The sequence below is a fragment of the Ptychodera flava genome, chromosome 17, assembly GCF_041260155.1.
Source record: "Ptychodera flava strain L36383 chromosome 17, AS_Pfla_20210202, whole genome shotgun sequence".
Taxonomy (NCBI): domain Eukaryota; kingdom Metazoa; phylum Hemichordata; class Enteropneusta; family Ptychoderidae; genus Ptychodera; species Ptychodera flava.
The window spans coordinates 40,123,877-40,143,966 of NC_091944.1; the positions used below are offsets into that span (position 1 = coordinate 40,123,877).

A 20,090-nucleotide genomic window follows, 5' to 3' on the forward strand; every position below is an offset into this window, starting at 1 on the left:
TACCAAGTGTGGAGAAATCGTCTCTGACACCGTCGCAGGACATGGTTTTCGTGGGATGAGACTGCACTCAGACAGAGGCATAGTATCACCGACCCGAGATCGCATAGACAGACTCCTGTCTCTAATACGCGGTATTCTCCCACAGCCGTCAGTCCCTGCCAGAATATTATTAGGCATAATCGGGACGATGGTGTCCATGATAGACATCGTCCCATGGGCTCGACTTCGTTTACGCCCAATTCAGCTGTACCTCCTGTCAATGTGGCGGCCAAATTGGCATGCCATATCATATCCGATCCCTATCAGACCTGCCCTGCGTTACCACCTATTATGGTGGGAAGACACGAAAAATTTACAGCGGTGTGTTTCGCTGAAAACTGTCAGGCCCGACAAGTTCCTTTTTACAGATGCGTCTACCACAGGATGGGGTGCGCATCTGGACGACCTGTATGCAGCAGGTCAGTGGACAGTGGCCGAGGGCAGGAGGCACATAAACTGGTTGGAGCTGCAAGCCGTTTTCTTTAGCTCTTCAGCGCTTCGAAGTTTCAGTGGCCAACCAGAGTGTCGTCGTCAACACGGACAATTCCACGGTAGTTGCCCATATAAACAAAATGGGGGGGACGAGATCTCCCACTCTTTGTTTCCTGGTGTGGAATCTATTGATGTGGTGCAAAGACCACAATGTTCGCCTCCAAGCCCGGCATCTACCGGGCCAACGAAACCACATAGCGGATGCCCTATCGCGGAACTGCTTAGTGCAATCAACAGAGTGGGCACTACGTCAGACCATTGTGAACCAAATATTTGCAATTTGGGGAACTCCAATGTTAGACCTTTTTGCGACATTCAGAAATCGCAAGCTCCCGCTCTTTGTGTCACCGATACCAGATCACAGAGCAGTAGGAGTGGATGCCCTATCAATGTCTTGGGAGAACATAACAGCATACGCGTTTCCCCCTCTACCACTGCTACCACTAGTACTCAAGAAGTTAGCAGAGGAGAGGACAATTATAACTCTAATAGCCCCACTGTGGCCGAAAGGCCTTGGTTTCCGATACTATTAGATCTGATAATAGATTTCCCTTTGAAACTGCCTCAAAGAAAAGATCTGTTATCCCAGGGGACACTTCTAACTCACCCGGAACCAAGCGTGTTCCACCTTCACGCGTTCAAGTTGTCGAGCAAGCCCTCATTGAGAGAGGCTTTTCTAAGGCAACTGCCGCCATTATCGCCAGACCACAGCGAGCCAGTACTCTGGCAACCTATGAAGACAAATGGCAGAAGTTCTGTGATTGGTGTGGTGAACGGAAGATTACTCCAATCAAAGCCTCTGTAGAACAGTTAGCGGAGTTTTTTTCTTTTCCTCTTTAGAGACAAAGAATTTTCTCCCCGTACGATTGCTGTTTATCGTACTGCCATTTCAGCTACCATTAAAGGCTTAGGAGGTGAGGACTTTGGTCATAATAGTTCTCTCTCCGCTATGATCAGAAACTTCATGATTGAGAGACCAGCGAGAAGAAAATTGGTCCCTCAGTGGAGTTTGTCACTGGTGTTGCGGGCTCTGCAGGAGCCCCCGTTTGAACCGCTACATACTACTAGCCTGAAGGCTCTAACGTATAAGACTGTGTTTCTTATAGCCCTGGCGTCAGGTAGACGCAGAAGTGAAATTCATGCTTTTGGTGTGGACGAGGGCTTGCTGTCTATTAGCAAAACGGAAGCTGTTTTGCGCACTAGACCAGGTTTCTTGGCCAAGAACCAAGCTCTGGATTCAGTAGCACAGCCTGTTATCATCAAAGCACTTGACACACTTACAGGCCCTGAACCACAGGAGAGAGTTTTGTGCCCAGTCCGTGCCCTCCGCTGGTACTTAAAATGGACTGAGCATTTTCGAGCAGGTAGAACTAGACTGTTTCTACCTTTTCCTCCGTCTCCTAAAACAGATTGCTCAGCTGCCGACATATCGAAGTGGATAGTTGCGGCTGTACGTTGGGCATATTCGGAAAGTTCTTCTACTAATTTACGACTTTCAAATGTGACCGCTCATGAGGTTAGAGCCCTGTCAACATCATGGGCTTTATCAGCTGGAGTGCCTGCAGACGAAGTCATTCGTGCAGGAACTTGGCGGTCAGCTAATTCCTTCATCAGTTTTTATTTACGTGACATGGCCTCGGAATTAGAGGGTTTATATTCTCTTGGCCCGCTGTCAGTCAGTCAACAGGTAGTTTCAGGCAAATAATTTGTCCCAGCCTCCTAAGGTCCGTGGTATATTGTTGTTTGTCCTATAAGTACAAAGGTAGGTAATTGGTGACAGAATTGATGTTTAAACTTAAACTAATTTCTGTCATATAATTACCTACCTGTTTGCTCCCGCCCTTCCTCCCCACGGTTTTGTGTGTATTTATTTGCCGTGAGTGTAATTTCCATTGGTTATTATTTTCTCATGGTAAAATTTTGATTGATTACCCCTATTTTCTGGGTGACTTTCACCTTCAGGAAAGGTTGATACATGCAGTGTGCTAGTGAGTTCACATTATGCTGCAGATTAAAACTGGTGTATCGTGGGTAATTATTCATAGACCAAGGGGGTGTTAGGCGAGATTTAAAGATCTTATCTGCGGTTAGAGAGCATCAAGAGAAGAAGTCCTATAAGTACAAACAGGTAGGTAATTATATGACAGAAATTAGTTTAAGTTTAAACATCAATTTTGGGGCATTTTTTGCTGTTTTTGGTAAAAAAATCTTCTTCTCTGAAACCGCTTCTCCGATTGCTTTGAACTTACATGTGCAGTTTACTTAGGGTAACTTCAGTCAGATTTGAACAAATCGTGGTGAAATTTGCATATTTGTATTTTTAAGGCAATTTTTATCATTTTTGGTAAAAAAAATCTTTAAAGATCTTCTTCTTCAAAACTAATTGTCAGATAGCTTTGATATTTGGTACATCCGTCCCTAGGGATCAAATTGTGCAGAAATATGCAAATTTGCATTTTTAAGGCAATTTTTGCCATTTTTGGTCAAAAATGTATTTCTCAAAAAGTATTGGTCTGATAGTTTTGAAATTTGGTATACATGTTTCTATAGGTAAACTAAGTAAAATGTATTGAATTTCTGATGAAATGTGTAATTTTGTATTTTTGGGCAATTTTTGGTATTTTTGGTCAAAAAATGTGTATTTCCAAAACTTCTCATCTGATAGCTTTCAATTTTGTATACACGTTCCTACAGATCACCTTAATGATATTTATTGAAATTATGATGAAATCTGTAATTTTGTATTTTTGGGGCAATTTTAGCCATTTTTGGTCAAAAAATGTGTTTCTCAAAAAGTACTCATCTGATAGGTTTGAAATTTGGTATACAGGTTTCTATAGATAAACTAAATGATATTTATTGAAATTATGATGAAATCTGCAATTTTGAATTTTTGGGGCAATTTTAGCCATTTTTGGTCAAAACATATGTTTCTCAAAAAGTACTGGTCTAACAGCTTTGAAATTTGGTATACAGGTTTCTATAGATGAACTAAAAGTGATCTTTTGAAATTATGATGAAATCTGCAATTTTTATTTTTGGGGGCAATTGTTGCCATTTTTGGTCAGAAAATTTCATTCTCAAAAAACTACTCATCAGATAGCTTTGGTTGACATGTTCTTAGGGATGATCCGATGTGATATATTCAAAGTATGATGAAATCTTCAAGTGTGTATTTTTGCAGCTATTTTAGCCACTTTTTTTCTGGCCACTGCATTGAGCTATCAAAGATTTCCACCTTCTTCATCAACATGTCTCAAAAATAGTTATTCTCTACACAAACACAGCAGAGCTATATCGGCCGCTAGGTCGCTTGTTGTTGATATCTCAACATGCTGCTGTAGGCTCCCAAGTGTCAGCTTGCTTGTGTCAGTTGAATTAGTATTCTCAAATGGTGTCAAGTGATTAAGAGATTGCCCCAAGGAAGATATGGCTGTTTGCAAAAGAGTAAAAAATTTGGAAATAAGTCGCAGATGGTTGCCTTACTCTTTGTTGATTTTGGAGAGATAAATGTTACGTCTAATGATTTGAATGACTGGAGAACACCATCATTCTCTTTTTCACAAGTGTTAGGCTTGAACAAGCCAAGTTTTGTCACAAACCCAAAGCAGCAAATATTTAAAAGCTGAATGGTATAAAAATGGTATAAAAAATTGCTGAGAAATGCAGTGGTAAAAGCAGTAAATAATGTAATTATTTACTAAATATTTTATTTAAAATTGACACAGACAGTCAAATAGGCCTCTGATCAACAGCTCCCCCAACAGAAATGCTGTTTGGTAGGCACGAGATAACATGTGCATCAGAGTGGATACAGGATATTGGATCATTTTCTGTTATAAACTCTATTTCTAATGGAATATTTCCATGAACTCAAGCAAAAGTAAGGTCTTCACAATCAAATATCTTGAGTTATATTTTAGGGCATATCTATGCTTAATGCCATCGACTGATGCAGCACGACATGGTTATTTAAAGTTGGCATTATAAAGTCTCCCCAGAGAACACCCATTTGTACAGCAGAAGTCGGAGTATTGTTCTTCAGCAAGGTTATATTAATAGGCTGATCTATGCAAATATGTCTCAATAATGGTATGGTGGAAATCCCCATGTCCTGTGTGAAGTGACATGCCCATACTTTAGCTCCATACTTCAGTTTCCAGTACATACATGCCTCCGTTCAGATTTACTGCCATTTTGTACAGGTGGGGCTGTGTTGTGCATTGTGGTATTTAAAACACTATGTATAGATACACATTTGCTGACCTGCTGACTGATATTTTGACTAGTAACATATTGCAGTATTTGTCGTTTCGTGAGAATTCACCAATAACATAGTATTTGATGACATTCTAATTTTATGCTCTCTTGATTTTAACTGTTATTCTGACAGAAAAATTGAAGAATACATGAGTGATAAAGTACAGTTTGTTGTGACCTACTCGGAATGGGATAGCAATTTTAATCAGGTACTTAATATATATATATATATATTTATTTATTTATTTATTCATTTGTTTATTTATTTATTTATTAATGATTATTTCCAGCCAATGACTATCTATAGAAGAACATTAGGAGGTTATAAATGATCCGCTTGGGTATTTGGTTATGAATATAAGATCTCTGGGGTGAAAATTAGCGAAAAATTATCACTGAGAGAAGGGAGGTGAGCGAAGGGTGGTGACAATGTCAAGAGCATCATTTATAACCTCATTTTAATATGGTTAACTTGAATACAATGTTTTTATTTTGGACATGAAGTTGGGATGACGCTTCAGCACAGTGTCTAAAAGTACATGTCAGTACAAGCGACATAAGCACATGTAGAGTGGATTCCATACAATAAGGCAACAGGATGCATCAATTAAAATCACCAAAATGGAAGATTCTGCTTGAAAGGCAGACAACAACAAATTGAAAAATAGTTATTGTCATTCCATCGCTGTCACTGCTTGTACAAGCTCTTTATCGAGCTGCATCACACAAAAGTTAACAGTCAAAATCAACCTCAAGCCGTAGACCTGTCTGATATGATGGCGTGTTGAGATCTCAAAAAATGTTATGCAGGAATATAAGAATATAAACCCGGGATCCGGCCAATCAGATGGCCAGATTCAAGTGAAGCATATTATAATTATAAAAATATAGATAAACGTTGTAACAAAGAGACAAAACAGACATGGTGTAAAAGATTACTCAGAAATACAAGGTTTTAATGAGTATGGCAAAATCTACGTCAGTGCATAATCATACAAAACCACACTAATTTGCAGTTATCAAAAGTTTGTGATAATTACAATGGTAAAGTCAAATAATATTAACATTGTTATATCAAACTGTACTTCTATGTAATTGAAGATCACAGCAACTGTAGCTGTAGACTTTATTTGATCATGTTGCGACCGAGTACCATATTTGAAATGAGTTTGGTCAAGTTACAATGAATACCACAAAATTCTGTATAGACTGTTGTAATATTTAGGGTTTATTACAGGAAGTTTGGGTGATACCGCATCATACTCGAGTGCTGTGTCTGTATTTTGACGAGTTGCACAGCAACAAGTCAAAATACGGATACATCACAAGAATACAACGTGGTATCGCCCAAAATTTGTGTAATAATCCGTTTATCATACATGCTTGCTTTGGTTATGACTGTTTTCCTATGGACGTTCTGAAAGTAGTGACGAAATCAACTGAAATCAACCTTGCTTGCCCCTCGCCGTACACATAAGAGGTTGATTGCCTAGAAGTGATGACAACCATATCACTTCTTGATATTATTCCGCTGTTGGGCCATTCCACTTCAAGGGAGGGTTTGTGGCACACTCTTAAAGCGAACAATTTAAACATTAACCCCTTGACTACCAAGGCCAATGTATTCCTATATACCAGGCCCCTTATGTAAATATTGATAAAATCCAGGGTGTGGTCATTGCAACAACACTGCTTAGAGTAAAAATTAAGTAAGTACCAATAAACCATACATTTTCTGAATCGGCATGAAATTTCCCACTTTCTAATACATAAGTTTTGTATTTTCAGGTCACGTGACTGGTCACATGACTCATCATGGGACCAGAGTTGGCAAAGAATATGCTGGGAAAGAATATTTGAAGCATCAGGACGTGTTTTGAATCCATAAAATGACTCAAATTTGAATACAGTTGCAATTTTCATGGCATTGTCTTTACATATATGTAATAATAACTACCCTTTACTTTATTAGTCCCCACGGACACCGTCCGGGGGGACTTATAGGTTTGGTCATGTCTGTGCGTGCGTCCGTCCGTGCGTGCGTGCGTCCGTCCGTCCGTTCACGCAGATATCTCAGAGATGCCAGGAGCGATTTCATTCAAACTTGGTACAAGGATTACTTCATATGTCATACAGATGCACGTCAATTTGTTTTGTGATGCGATCCAATATGGCTGCCAGGCGGCCATTTTATTATGATTTTTTCATGTATAGAGCCATAACTCAGGCATGTTTCAACTGATTTTATTCAAAGTTGGTACAAGGACATTGACCAATTTCATAGATATGCACGTCAATTTTTTTTGTGATACGATCCAATATGGCCGCCATGCAGCCATTTTGTTACGATTTTTTCATGTACAGAGCCATTACTCAGGCATGTTTCAACAGATGTTATTCAAAGTTGGTACAAGGACATTGACCAATGTCATAGCTATACACATCAATTTGTTTTGTGATACGATCCAATATGGCCGCTCTGCGGCCATTTTGTTACGATTTTTTCATGTACAGAGCCATAACTCAGGCATAACTCAACCGATTTTATTCAAACTTGGTACAAGGATATTGACCTATGTCATGCACATGCACATTGATTTGTTTTGTGATACGATCCAATATGGCCGCCGTGCGGCCATTTTATTACATTTTTTCATGTCCAGAACCATAACTCAGACATGTATCAAGTGAATTTATTCAAAGTTGGTACAAGGAGATTGACCAATGTGATACATATGCACATTAATTTGTTTTGTGATACGATCCAATATGGCTGCTGTGCGGCCATTTTGTTATGATTTTTTCATGTACAAGCCATAACTCAGGCATATCTCAACCAATTTTAATCAAATATGCTACAAGGACATTGACCTATGTCATACATATGCACATTTATTTGTTTTGTGATACGATCCAATATGGCCACCGTGTGGCCATTTTATTACGATTTTTCCATGTCCTGAACTACAACTCACACATGTATCAAGCGAATTTATTCAAAAGTATTTTTATCACAGACCTAATGAAGAGGACTCTATCCTCTCTGAGGACCTGTAATCAAAGTACCCATTAACAAGTGGGGACTGCGTCATCAACGATGACTTGTTTATAGGTGTACCTGTTTAAGAATTTTCTCATAAAAGGCAAAGTAAATGAACAACAAACATCAGCATCTGACATAATTCTGTATTTGAAAATCAACACATTTTATTTGTAAATACCTTCTTTATGTCTTCCTTGCAGAAACATGCATCTAAAATGATTATGATTTATCAAAAAATAATTGACAATATTTTAAATGCATTTTAGGGAACAACTTATCACATGACCAATTAAATGACCAGTCATGTGGCCAGTCATATTGACAGTACCCTTACCGAAATTTTAGGCCTCCCACAAACTGTTACTGCAAATTTGCCGCAAGCTTTGCAGTAAATTTGCAGCAAACTATTTGCCGCAAATATGCGGGTGGTTCATTTTTCAGATGCAAATTAGGTTTCTTGTGAACTTGCTGAAAATATGCAGCAAACTCCCTGCCGCAACGTTGCAGCAAACTCTTTGCAGCAAATTTGCGGCACAATCCTTGCAGCAAACTTGCGGCAAATTTATTTGAATGTTACTGAAAATTTGCCGCAAACTCCATACAGCAAATTATTTTGCATGTTACTGCATATTACAAATTACACATACAAAATTTCCTTCAAAAGTTAACTACAACAGTCAGCTCTGGAATAAACTTTTACCAATTTCAGTTATAGTAAGAAGACTAAATACATTATAATAGACAAGAGAAACTGAAAACCAAAGAAGTAACACAATTAAGTGACAGCAAAATTTCTTGTATTGTACCACCAGTTATAAATTTCTATCTTCTCCAAAAATATAAGTTCATTTCAGATATGTACACAGAAGTTGTAGAATCACTTGTGTAGACATGGCCAATGTCAGTGACATGGTTGAGAATGAAAATCTGACAAATCTTAAGGCGGACTGTGGACAGCACAAGATGTGTTTTATCCAACTAAACTCTGAAATACCAGTTTCACGAGAAACAATGGTCAGCGCAAATAAAGTTATTATTAATAAAAAGATGACAGAGAAAAAAAAGGTTAAATTCGATTGTGGTACAATTTCTTTTATATGCCATGTTCATTTCATGCCACATAAGTGTCATGATCATGTCAAGATTTTCTTTTGACTTGAGAAGTTTCATGTAACATTTACATTACTGTCAAAGGCTGCGATTTGGCTTTCTGTTCTCTGAATTTCTTGTCCCTTCTAGTGTACCAGCAATTGATTCTGAAAAATATAAATCGTTCAGGGAAGAGTGTAAGTCTTTACCGTTTGACCAAACATTGTAAATTTCATGAAAGAAATCAATAATTATTTGAAAATGAGACAAAATTAAGTTGAAAAATTGAAGCAGAAAATGCATGAATATTCATGATCAAAATTAAATTAATAATGACTAAAATTTCCGACAGCGGACAACTCGCCTTATGTTGTTTACATACACGACGGCGACAATCTGCAAAAATCTCAGCACTTAGTAACTGTTGTGAAACGAAAGTGAATTCAGTATGAATCAGTACTCAACGAAAATTTATCTTTAGGTAAACATTGCAATACAACGATTACAGAACATAATAGCGATCGATGTACAGACGAACGGTACATTGACGTACATTTGTGAATGGCTCGCAGACGCTGGACGATTCCCAGTTGCAGGTCTCACCGTGCTGTGTGTAAATACCGTACTCAGAAAATATAGTCGGCATCTTTACTGCCGCTCGCGTTCACAAATTTAGAACTCCGCCTGTCCCTGGTACTGTATACACGTTTTTGCAACTATGTGATATCGTTTGGCTGGCGATTCCATAGAAAGATCACGAAATTGTCCACTAGAAAACTCCCTGATCACAAGTACGCAGCCGACACTGGCCGATGGTACTAAAATCTAACTTCGTGCCGATCAAGCCTCATGACGATAACGGAAGTGCGATCTATAAATCATTACGCGATTGATAATGTAGTCCCGTTTTTAAACGCTGGAATTGACTCTACATCTGCACCAATCCGTTATATTTCATACTTAATATAGCATTTAATTTATTAGTTTAATGAAAATGGTTATTTTTATCATAGAAAGACTAAAAAGATAGTAAAAATTCTTTCAGCATGAAGAATCAATATCAATGCGCGAACTGACCTTGATGAACCGTGACCGGAGAGTGTAAACATGTCGACTGCTCGCAGCTGATACACAGGGCGTGTTGGACCACAGGGCGTGGCAGGAATTATTAGTGTAGAAGTTATGAATATGATCCATAAATGTCTTATTTTAAAATATTTGTCATTATACAAGCCTTACCTATGTCTAGTGTGTGCCTGTAACTTTACGCTAGCTATCTCTGTATAGTATTTCAAAGAAAACAGTCTATATCTGTTAATTGCCCTCCCTAATCCCCTTCATTAATTTGTTCTGCCGATCACTGACGCGGGGGTTTATCTCCCTGACCACATACCTCGTTAGCAGCTCATAAGGTAGTAGACGGAAAGGGCTGAAACTCTCAGGCTCCGATTTCATAAAATCTTCATTTTCGAAGGGTTAGGTGGCGTAAATTTTCGAAAAAAAGTCGGCATCAGCTTTGTACTTAAGCAAGCAAGAACGCTGACTAGTTATTTTCAGGATTCCAATGGTCGAAGACGGAGTACAATGATCGAGTGGTTCTACCAGTCGATGGCATGAGGATGGGAGTAACGCCGAAAGACGGAAGTTGCGACCTTTGACACTATGCTTGCTCATATCTTGTTTACGGGAGCGAGCAAACGGGCAAATTGTAAACAAAATTTGCATACTCGCACAAAAGCTTCGCTGAGTGTCAAGGTCGATTGATATACTATCAGTTACTCGAATCATGCTCGAATTAAGTCTCCCCACTGTGTTTTAGTACATTAAAATGCTCCGGCATCAAAGTTGGGAGGTTAAATTCAAATTTCCCAGGCTTTCATTCGGAAGACACAACTTAAACACTACTATTACTAAGCCACAAGCACTAAAATTACCGTATGAAGTAAATGCAGTGTTTGTACCGATTGTGCAAAGTCGGGATGATTAAATCATGATTAAATCTAGTGAACATTTCTAAAAAAACACGAATGTTTCTTGGATCGAAATGAACTCGCCTGTCTGTTGATGATTTGACCAAAGACAGTGCAGTGTGGAAGACCAGTTCCACTGCCAATGGCTTGACAGTGATGTCTGCTCGTGTCTGATCAGCAAACAGAAAGAATCCCGTTGAATTTTCTTGCAGCAGGCTCAAGTTGGCCAAAAGTAAATTGAGTTGTAGAGATTTATCGTGAAGGAAAGCCATAGGGTGTGATAATTAACATGAATAGAAAAACCAATACTATCACTAGGAAAACTCTCATGTCAGTGAAAGCAACTCGGATCTGCAAATTACTCATTTGACGAGACTTCTTTTTGTTGTCGATGTTATGAAACACAATACTTTTTCTTTTGACTCTTTGCAAGCCACAGCCCTTCTAAAATATCAACTGTCTGATGTGACCCAAGTAAAATTATTGTAGCTGGAGACATGTTTTGGTTAAAATACATTGATTTGTCTGAGATTTTGCTGTGACATCATCGTGAAATAAATGATCGGCAGCGTGCTTTGTGGCAATGGAATAACCACAATTTCGTTGTTATATAGTTGCAACATTCAAAAACATTCCAGTATGTCTGATAGATGATACACAACGAGAGAGAGAGAGAGAGAGAGAGAGAGAGAGAGAAACTGTATCCAAGAAGCCGACTATGCTTGTTGTTATAGTGACTCTCTAGGTTCATTTGATTTTTTGCCTGGTGATTTTTGCTTTTCTTCGCAATTTCGTTGATTTAATTGCTTGTGTTACAGATTCATTGACATTACTGGATCTTTGTGTCGTTCATTATGTTCCCTCCTTTGGATAAATGAACGGAGATACATTTCGAATCAAGAGTTACGCAAAGAAATGTTTGATATATATAAGTGATGAACCTTTGAAAAAACGAGAATATTTTGATCCATTTTGACTTTCCCCATTGACCCGGCTCCAAAGTCAAGAAGTAAACTCAGCGGTGACTCATCGTGGAATGATGGATGTTGATGTTTACTTCGGGAAATGTTCTTGAAAAGTTATGAAATTCTATCGGGAAGAATGGTATATTTTTACAACCATGGTGTATTGTACCAAGGGAGGTACTAAAAAACAGAATATCAGCCTTAATTTTGTTTTAATTCAATTAAATTCCCTTTACCGTTTGCGCGACACTCCGTCATAAGATAGTTCGTCATTGTTCTGTACGTGGTCTGTACACGGTCCGCTGGTGGGACCGTGGTCTGTATGCTTGGAAGTAAAAAGAAGGAGGGACCTCCATGGTCTGTATAATGACCGATGTAAAGAAAGGAAGTAGCTACGCCTGCTTAAGTCTGACGTCTGTTGCATTTAGATATCAAAACAGAGAAATAGAATTACAGGAATAAACTTCAGCAGACTGTCGCGTCAGTTGTAAGGTTGTCGCGAAATAGAAGCAGCACAGACATGTCGCGTAGATTGTGCAGTGGAGCTTGGAAAGCCTTGCTACATCGTACGCCTTGGAGGTAACATAGAAACCTGTACGCTTCATAATCAATTGATTTTCTCTCACATTTTTATAAGACATCAGGGGATAAAATATTTCTTCCTGACTCCAATATGTTCGTATCCATTACTTTACATGAAAATTCAAAGCGGACACCGTCGCTGCTGAACTATTGAGCATTTCGTAATGGCGTTCGCGCATACATGCATACCTAATAGTATACGTTGTTTATTCCTGTCTATTTATGCATGGGTGCATATATTAAGTGTCTAGGTACTTTACTCCCATCCTCTTGCCACGGACCCTGAGAGTTTCAGCCCTTTCCGTCTACTACCTTATGAGCTGCTAACAAGGTATTTGGTCTCGGCGATAAGCCCCCGCGTCAGTGATCGGCAGAACAAATTAATGAAGGGGATAAGGGAGGGCAATTAACAGGTATAGACTGTTTTCTTTGAAATGCTATACACAGATAGCTAGGGTAAAGTAATAGGCACACACTAGACACAGGTAAGGCTTGTATAATGAAAAATAGTTTATTACAAGACATTTATTGATCATATTCATAACTTCTAGACGAATATTGCTCGCGAGACCCTGTGGTTGGACGTTGGTGAAGTGGCGCTTTGAATTTTCGTACAGCGACTCGGGATGGAGTGTAATCCTAAACCTCAAATTTGTGCTCGGCAATATAACTCTAACGCTGAAAACATGGACAAAAGCCTTTTACCTCGACCCATGTTGTCAGAAGGCGAGATTTTGTCAGCGGCATGGATGGGACACAGACTGTAACAAAAGTCTACGACGTGTCCTTACATACCATCATTAAACGCACATTTCGTTCAAAACTGTTTGCATTTTGGTATCATTCGCAGAAAATACAGGGTGTAACTTGCAAGATAGACAAGTCCCTGTTTTAAAAAATTTGTTTCCCTAAAAATTCAGTTTTCGATCCAACCATAATTTACCCAACCGGATTGTCAAAGGGCACTTTTATTACATCATGTCACTACAGTATATACTATAGATGCACTCAATATCCATGCAATGCTTTCACCAGCGTAACTGAAGCTGTTCATTATCTAGCATTACCAGTTATTATAATTTAAAAACTGGATTGTCTGTTATGAAATAAATAAACATAAAATATAAATGAAAGATCAATTTTATGTTGCTTACACATGTGCAACGGTACTCAGTGTGTAGCGTTTACTCCCTGGTAATGAAATAGTGGGCAATATGTCAATCATGTGTTGCTGCATATTTGCAGCAATAATCTGGTTTGCCGCAGATTTGCTGCAAACTGACTTAAGGGTTTGCAGGAGGGTCACATCTACCTGCAAACTTCTGTAACTCCTTCCTGCAAGCTATATGCTTGCTGCATATTTGCAGCAAACTTACAGCAAATTTGCAGTAGAAATAATTTTCGTTAAGGGTATGGCTACTATAAAATTTCACTGGGTTATAGTAACAAATTATATTTCCTCCAGTTTTATTAACAGAATATTGCTGTTAATAGTACATATTTATATATTAATCATTTGTTTTCAATAAATAAACATTTCATTTCATTCAAAAAAAACAAACGATAAAAATCTTGCAAGTAAATGACATCAACCAGCTTCTGCAAAATTGTTAACAATCATCGTGACGCTTCTATGATCAGCTTGACCTTTTAGGGTCGAGGTCATGGGTTACGACCTTTACTTCCAGATTTTGGCCGTACTCGGACGTACAGGGGCGCAATCACATTCAGGCCAGGTCAGAATACATTTATCTTTGTCGTGCTGTGTGCCGATGCCAAAATTACGGGATTTTTAGGGACAAACACGAAGCAAATACGCCTATTTAACTGTGCCGGATATTTCTGACACTAAAGGTATATGGTAATTCAAAATGGCGCCGGATATATCCAGCGTTCAAGGTAGCCAAGGGATTAAGATGTCAACACAGGTTTTCACAATTTGAAGAAGATTTATTTTGAGTGTAAAATGGCGCTGGAAGTAAAACAGGCAGTGTGTAAAATGAGTGTGTTTTCGTGTTTCGAAACATAATGTCATCCCTTTGCAAAAGTTATGAGGCCCGCTAAAATCGGGTCAAAATACTCGCACCGCGCCAGCCTTCGATTTCAAATTTGATCAAGTATGAACAGCTGAGAGCATAGAGTTAGAGCAAGCAGCTTTGCGACATCTGTGAATGCACAGTGGATTTAGTAGCCATACCAGTCAGTTTATTTCCAAGAATTATACATGTCCTCGGACATCAAATATGCCGAAGGAATTTCAGCGGATTAGGGTAAATGTGAAGTGAGTACACTGTAAGCTGTAGCGCCGTAACTTCTTCGTGATTTTGTTGCAGCATGAATAAAACATTTCAAAGGTATTTACATCGTCTGCTCATATATTTTCGTTACTGGCTTGCCAAAATAGAACTAAACTTCTTTTAACAACCTAAACAAAAGTTTGACTTTCCCGAGTATCTTACATTGTATCCAAAACCCTGTGAATCTCACTGAAAGGTACAAATCGGAAATATGATATGTGCACCATGTCTGTAGCGAGGATATTCAGTGTGGTTGGATTTTTGTGGCTCATTATGGCTGTAAATGATGTAATTCACCACCTAGATAATTAAACTCACCTACAGGAAACTACTCATATAGCGGTTCTATCATTGATACATGTACACTGTCAACCGGGACTATAATCGTCAGCAGCATAGACAACATGAAAATACTGCACCATATGGGACCAGCCGTGAACGATCATGACAGGTGTCGGCAAAACATACAAATTTTAAATGCGTTCGTGGTACAACTGTACTTGTACCTAAATGCAATGCCCATGAACTGACTGCAAACAGCAAATGTTTGACCATAATCACAATGACATTTCAAAGTATCACAAGTTTTATTCGCCCAGCTGTTTTACAGTGAATGAACATACCAGCGAAGGTCACGAGTATGCGTAGCAGTAAGTACTTCAGTTACAGTGAAAATTAAATTCGTATTTTAACTAGTTAAAATACGGGTTCATATCAGTAGCGTCTAAACAAGAGGAGAATGGCAATACATGCATAGCATGTATGATAATAAACAAAACTGAAGATTGAATCTCAAAAATTAATGCAAATTAAATTAGTAATTTCAAACTCAGTAGTTTAAACTGTGATAACAAACTGTACATGTAAGTAATTTATAATCACTGCAACTGCTACTGTTACCTTTCAGACCATATTGAAAGAGGACAACAGGCCCCTAAATTAGCAAACATTAGCAAAATCTATGTTGCTACTTGATTGTACCTAAGCAAACAAAAACAAAGATGTCAAAAATTAATGATTATTACAACAGTAAAGTAAAAGACTTGTCTAGCTAAGATTGTGATTTACAATCGTGGTGACTATATCTCTTTACCTGCCTGACAGTATCACTTCCCCATCTGCCAGGTCAGTAATTAGTACTATTGAGCCATAACCATATATATTTTCACCCACTTGGCTTATGTTATACCAGCTTAACCCTTTCACCACCATGGTTTGTCCCAAATCCATTGTTTTCTATGGTAAAGTTGGACCTGTATACAGGGAACTGGGGGTGAAAGGGTTAAATCTGTAAATATCATGTTTACAGTATCTCTGTCTTCAGGGACCTTCAAATCTTCAAGTCTTTGTCAAAATGCACCTTAAGAGACATGTTTTGCTTCACTAGTTTTAACCAACTTAACCCTGATGGTGAAATATGAACTGGGCAGGTAAAAGGATATAGCTGTAGCATTGAATTTTCTCAAACAGGCACTATCTTTGAAATTTGATGCCTAACACAGCAGACAGTGACACCAAATTCCACACAGTTTTATGATCATGAAAAGCAATATAAGAGATCAAATGTAAAAAACTGATGCTTACTACATCCTTACAGTCTGACACAGATATTCAATTTGTAAGTAAATAACGTTTTTGAAAAAGTTACAATTGCGGCAATCTGCTATATGTGCTTGCATCAATCACGCACACCAAACTGTATGTGCCCTATCAGATGCAATGAGTCTTAGCCCTTCACTCAATCCAATTAAACCTTTATATAAAACTAATACTGTTAGATTTAGAAAAAAATTAGCTGTCATTATTAGGCAAACTTTCTGCAAACGGTGTGAGTATGGTGACATCAATTTTATATGGTCGCAAGAAGGTTTAAAAACAAATGTTTCCATCATACTGACTGTGGGTTCATTACTACTAGTTGCGTTCAACGGAAGAGATGATACATTATGTTGGTAAAGCAGCTAGCTAGCAGCTTTATGCCATTGGTCGATAATTTGAAAAAGTGTAGTTGTACAATTGTAAAGGTCTGTTACACAAGAGTACTGTATATATTTTTAATGGCGTAAAGCGGTAAATATATTTTCAATAATATACTGGTGGAACTTTGCCTTTTCTCAAAGATTGATATGCCTCATGTATTCTCTATGGGCTGAAAAGCAACCACACTGGAGGTTTTAATCATTTTTAGTAGAAGAATTGTTGTATCATCCCTTCCATTATGGTACCACTTCATAACACAGTTGACAATTTTAATTTTGATTTTCAGGCTTTATCAGAGAATGCAACGTTGTCATTTGTGACTCCAAAGTGGATTTATGATTGCTATGAAAAACAAAAACGACAGCCATACCAACCCTATGCTGTGATACCACAGTAGAAGTGAAGCCATACTAACCCTATGTTGTGATACCAGAGTAGAAGTGACAGCCATACCAACCCTATGTTGTGATTCCACAGTAGAAGTGAAATCCATACCAACCCTATTTTATGATACCTCAGTAGTAGTGACAGCCATACTAACCCTTTGTAATACCGGAGTAGAAGTGACAGCCAAACCAACCCTATTTTATAATACCACAGTAGAAGTGAAATCCATATCAACCCTATGTTGTGATTCCACAGTAGAAGTGACAGTCATATCAACCCTATGTTGTGATACCACTGCAGAAGTGACAGCCACACCAACCCTATTTTATATTATTACATATGTACCACAGTTTATTGGCATCGAAGCGGGCGCGTACTACCGGTATTTGCACTGCAGTGCAATACCAAAAACATTATGCCATTCCTTTATGTTAATGAGTTGTTACCAATTTTGACCCGGAACTATTTTTGTTTGTAAATACAAAAAATGTTGTCTACAAGATTTCATTTCACTTTGGTTCGATGCTAGTTATAGTAAAATGTATGACATTACCAGTTAAAATCTACGACAAAGAAAATTGTCTGTACTTATTATAGAGTGAGGATGATTTTTATTATCCGGAAGAGCAGTTTGTTTGTCAGCAAAGCAAAAACATTGACAACTGGCAACGTCCATTTCTAGTTCCATGGATACACGGTGGCCGCCGTACCATGGCGGCCATCATACAATGAAACACACGTAACTGCGGACGCAGCAGAGCCAATTAAACAGTTAACATTTTCAGTGACGTTTTTGCCAGTAGTTTTCTCACCGGACATTCCCTGTTTACAATAGAAAGTCACTTTTGCATGCAGTTTACTCTGTGCTTGTGTGTCCTACACGCTAATGATAACAGTGATTGCTGTGCACGGTAAACACTGAAATTTGGTCATTTGACAAGTTACGTTTGCCGTATCTTCCCGTAAAAATCTTCGAACTGTTATTTGTATCGATCATTTAGAAGAATTTCAAGCTCAAAATGAGAAAAAATCAAAAGCTTTCCATGTTCAAAGTTCTCTTCGTTTGGCTATCTGTGGCTACGTATAGCTATCGCAAGCAGAGTTCGAGCCCTCCGACGTTCCTCTTATGTCATCCTTGATAAACAAGTAAACAATAGTTTAGCCAATCAAAATTGAGGGTGTGACGGCGCTGACCAATGAAAAGTGAAAGCTGATTCGATGCCTCATTACAATATGTCAATGTTATATAACTCCGCAGGGTCGCCCTGAAGCTTTGACAGACAAGTAGTACGCACGACTAATCGTCGATTCTCTCGATAAATGATGCAAATAAAAGATAGAACATATGGCTGTCCTTTCACTCGCTGTGCTCATGAAAGGACTGCCACTGAATACACCGCAGCACTTGTGCAAATACCGCTAGTATGGCGCACTTGCACTCACCGGCCATGGGGTTCTGTCATAATACCACAGTAGAAGTGACAGCCATACCAACCCTAAATTGTATGTTATGATTCCACAGAAGTGACATCCACACTAAACCTATGTTGTGATACCATAATAGAAGTGACATCCATAAAAGCCCTTTGTTGTGATTCCACTGTAGAAGTGACAACCACACAGGACTGTAAATTTCCCATAATTCATTGCGATTTGTATCCTCAGAGATTCCCCAGAGAAGTCTACCAGGTCTCCCATGTGTAGACAAATTCATAGACTAGTTGTAACAATTCTGAAAACGTACTTTTAAGAACACCATTCTTCTCAATTCTCATTTTAGATGATTTGGAAAATTATGCAAGATTGAGAGAGGAGATAGCATTTTTGTAAAATTTTCCACTGATTGTGTCTTCAGCCATACAGAATAATGTGATGGAAAGTAGGGAGACCAGTTGCACCTGTTTTTTGAAACAAAAGGATATTGATTTTTTCCAATGGAAATGACAAAAGAAATTTGCATTCTACGTTTTCTCGGAGAATGACCCCTTCAGTTCGTCATAACTTGCTGCCTAAAAAGTATGGCATTTGTAGTACCTACAGAACTTGACTTCCATGGTTGTTTAATGGTTATTTTGAAACTTTTGCTGAAATTTCTAAACGTACTTTTACTGGATATTATTTAACAATTATTCTGATGCTGAACATTAGTGCTTACATGCAGAACTGAAAAAGTTTTTAGAAAAGTAACCTTCATGGATACAAATCAAAGAGAATTGTGGGTAATTTATCGTACTGTGAACCATACCATGGCAGAAATAAAAGCCTCAGTCAGTTGCAATTGTTAATGAAATTTATATTTGTCAGTATGCCTTCAAAATTATTATCTCAATGTGAGAAGATGTTAATGTAAATAGTTGGTACATCTTTGTACACCAAGGCAGAATTTTATCACAAAAATGGCAGAATGTAGCAGTAACTACCCTGATGATCACCTTTATTGATTCTCTTGTCTTTTTTTGAACCAGGAAATCTTACCTTTTGTCAAGCATTTTTCTGACAGTTTGAGTTTAGGCATTCTCAAGGCTATTATGATTTGATAAGACTTGCTTGACCATAAACATTTAAAAGATTTTGTTAAATCCCATTTTGAAAAAATGCATGGTAAGAATGATACTGCATTTTTTGTATGTTTCTTTATGAAATCTGAAGAGATGTCTGTCTTGTTAGTGTCTATTGAAATAATAGAATAGCCAATAGAAATTTGAATAAAATTTATACAGATATGATAAGCTTATATATTCATGTTGTCTCTCTCTCTCTCTCTCCCTCTCTCTCTCTTTCTCTCTTTGGCAGTTTTAGTGTTGAGTGTTTTGTCTTACATCTGTTGATTAGCTTTGGTGTTTCCATGTTCTTTCTAAAGAATATGAAACAACACAGTTTATGTGTCATTCATTTTTCATGAGTTTAACCAGGACAAAACTAAATTATTGACTGTGGCAACATTTCATTTCTACTGAAAACTACTAACTGTATGGTTGGCCTTTGA

General features: G+C 38.1%; 1 protein-coding gene across 5 annotated transcripts in view; it reads left to right on the top strand.

The window, feature by feature from the left end:
* The window catches only part of LOC139116309 (DNA repair protein XRCC1-like), a 216,354-nt gene extending 196,516 nt beyond the window's left edge, over nucleotides 1-19,838 (top strand). For 3 of the 5 annotated variants that reach the window (XM_070678935.1, XM_070678936.1, XM_070678938.1), the window contains 2 exons: nucleotides 4,925-5,000; nucleotides 17,004-19,838. In XM_070678935.1, coding sequence (XP_070535036.1) covers nucleotides 4,925-5,000; nucleotides 17,004-17,114 — 187 coding nt within the window. In that variant the 3' untranslated portion in view covers nucleotides 17,115-19,838. Of the gene's footprint in view, nucleotides 1-4,924; nucleotides 5,001-6,579; nucleotides 10,117-17,003 lie in introns of those variants that run through there. The other 2 variants (XM_070678937.1, XM_070678939.1) reach the window with 2 other exon arrangements.
* The last annotated feature ends 252 nt before the right edge of the window (nucleotides 19,839-20,090 follow it).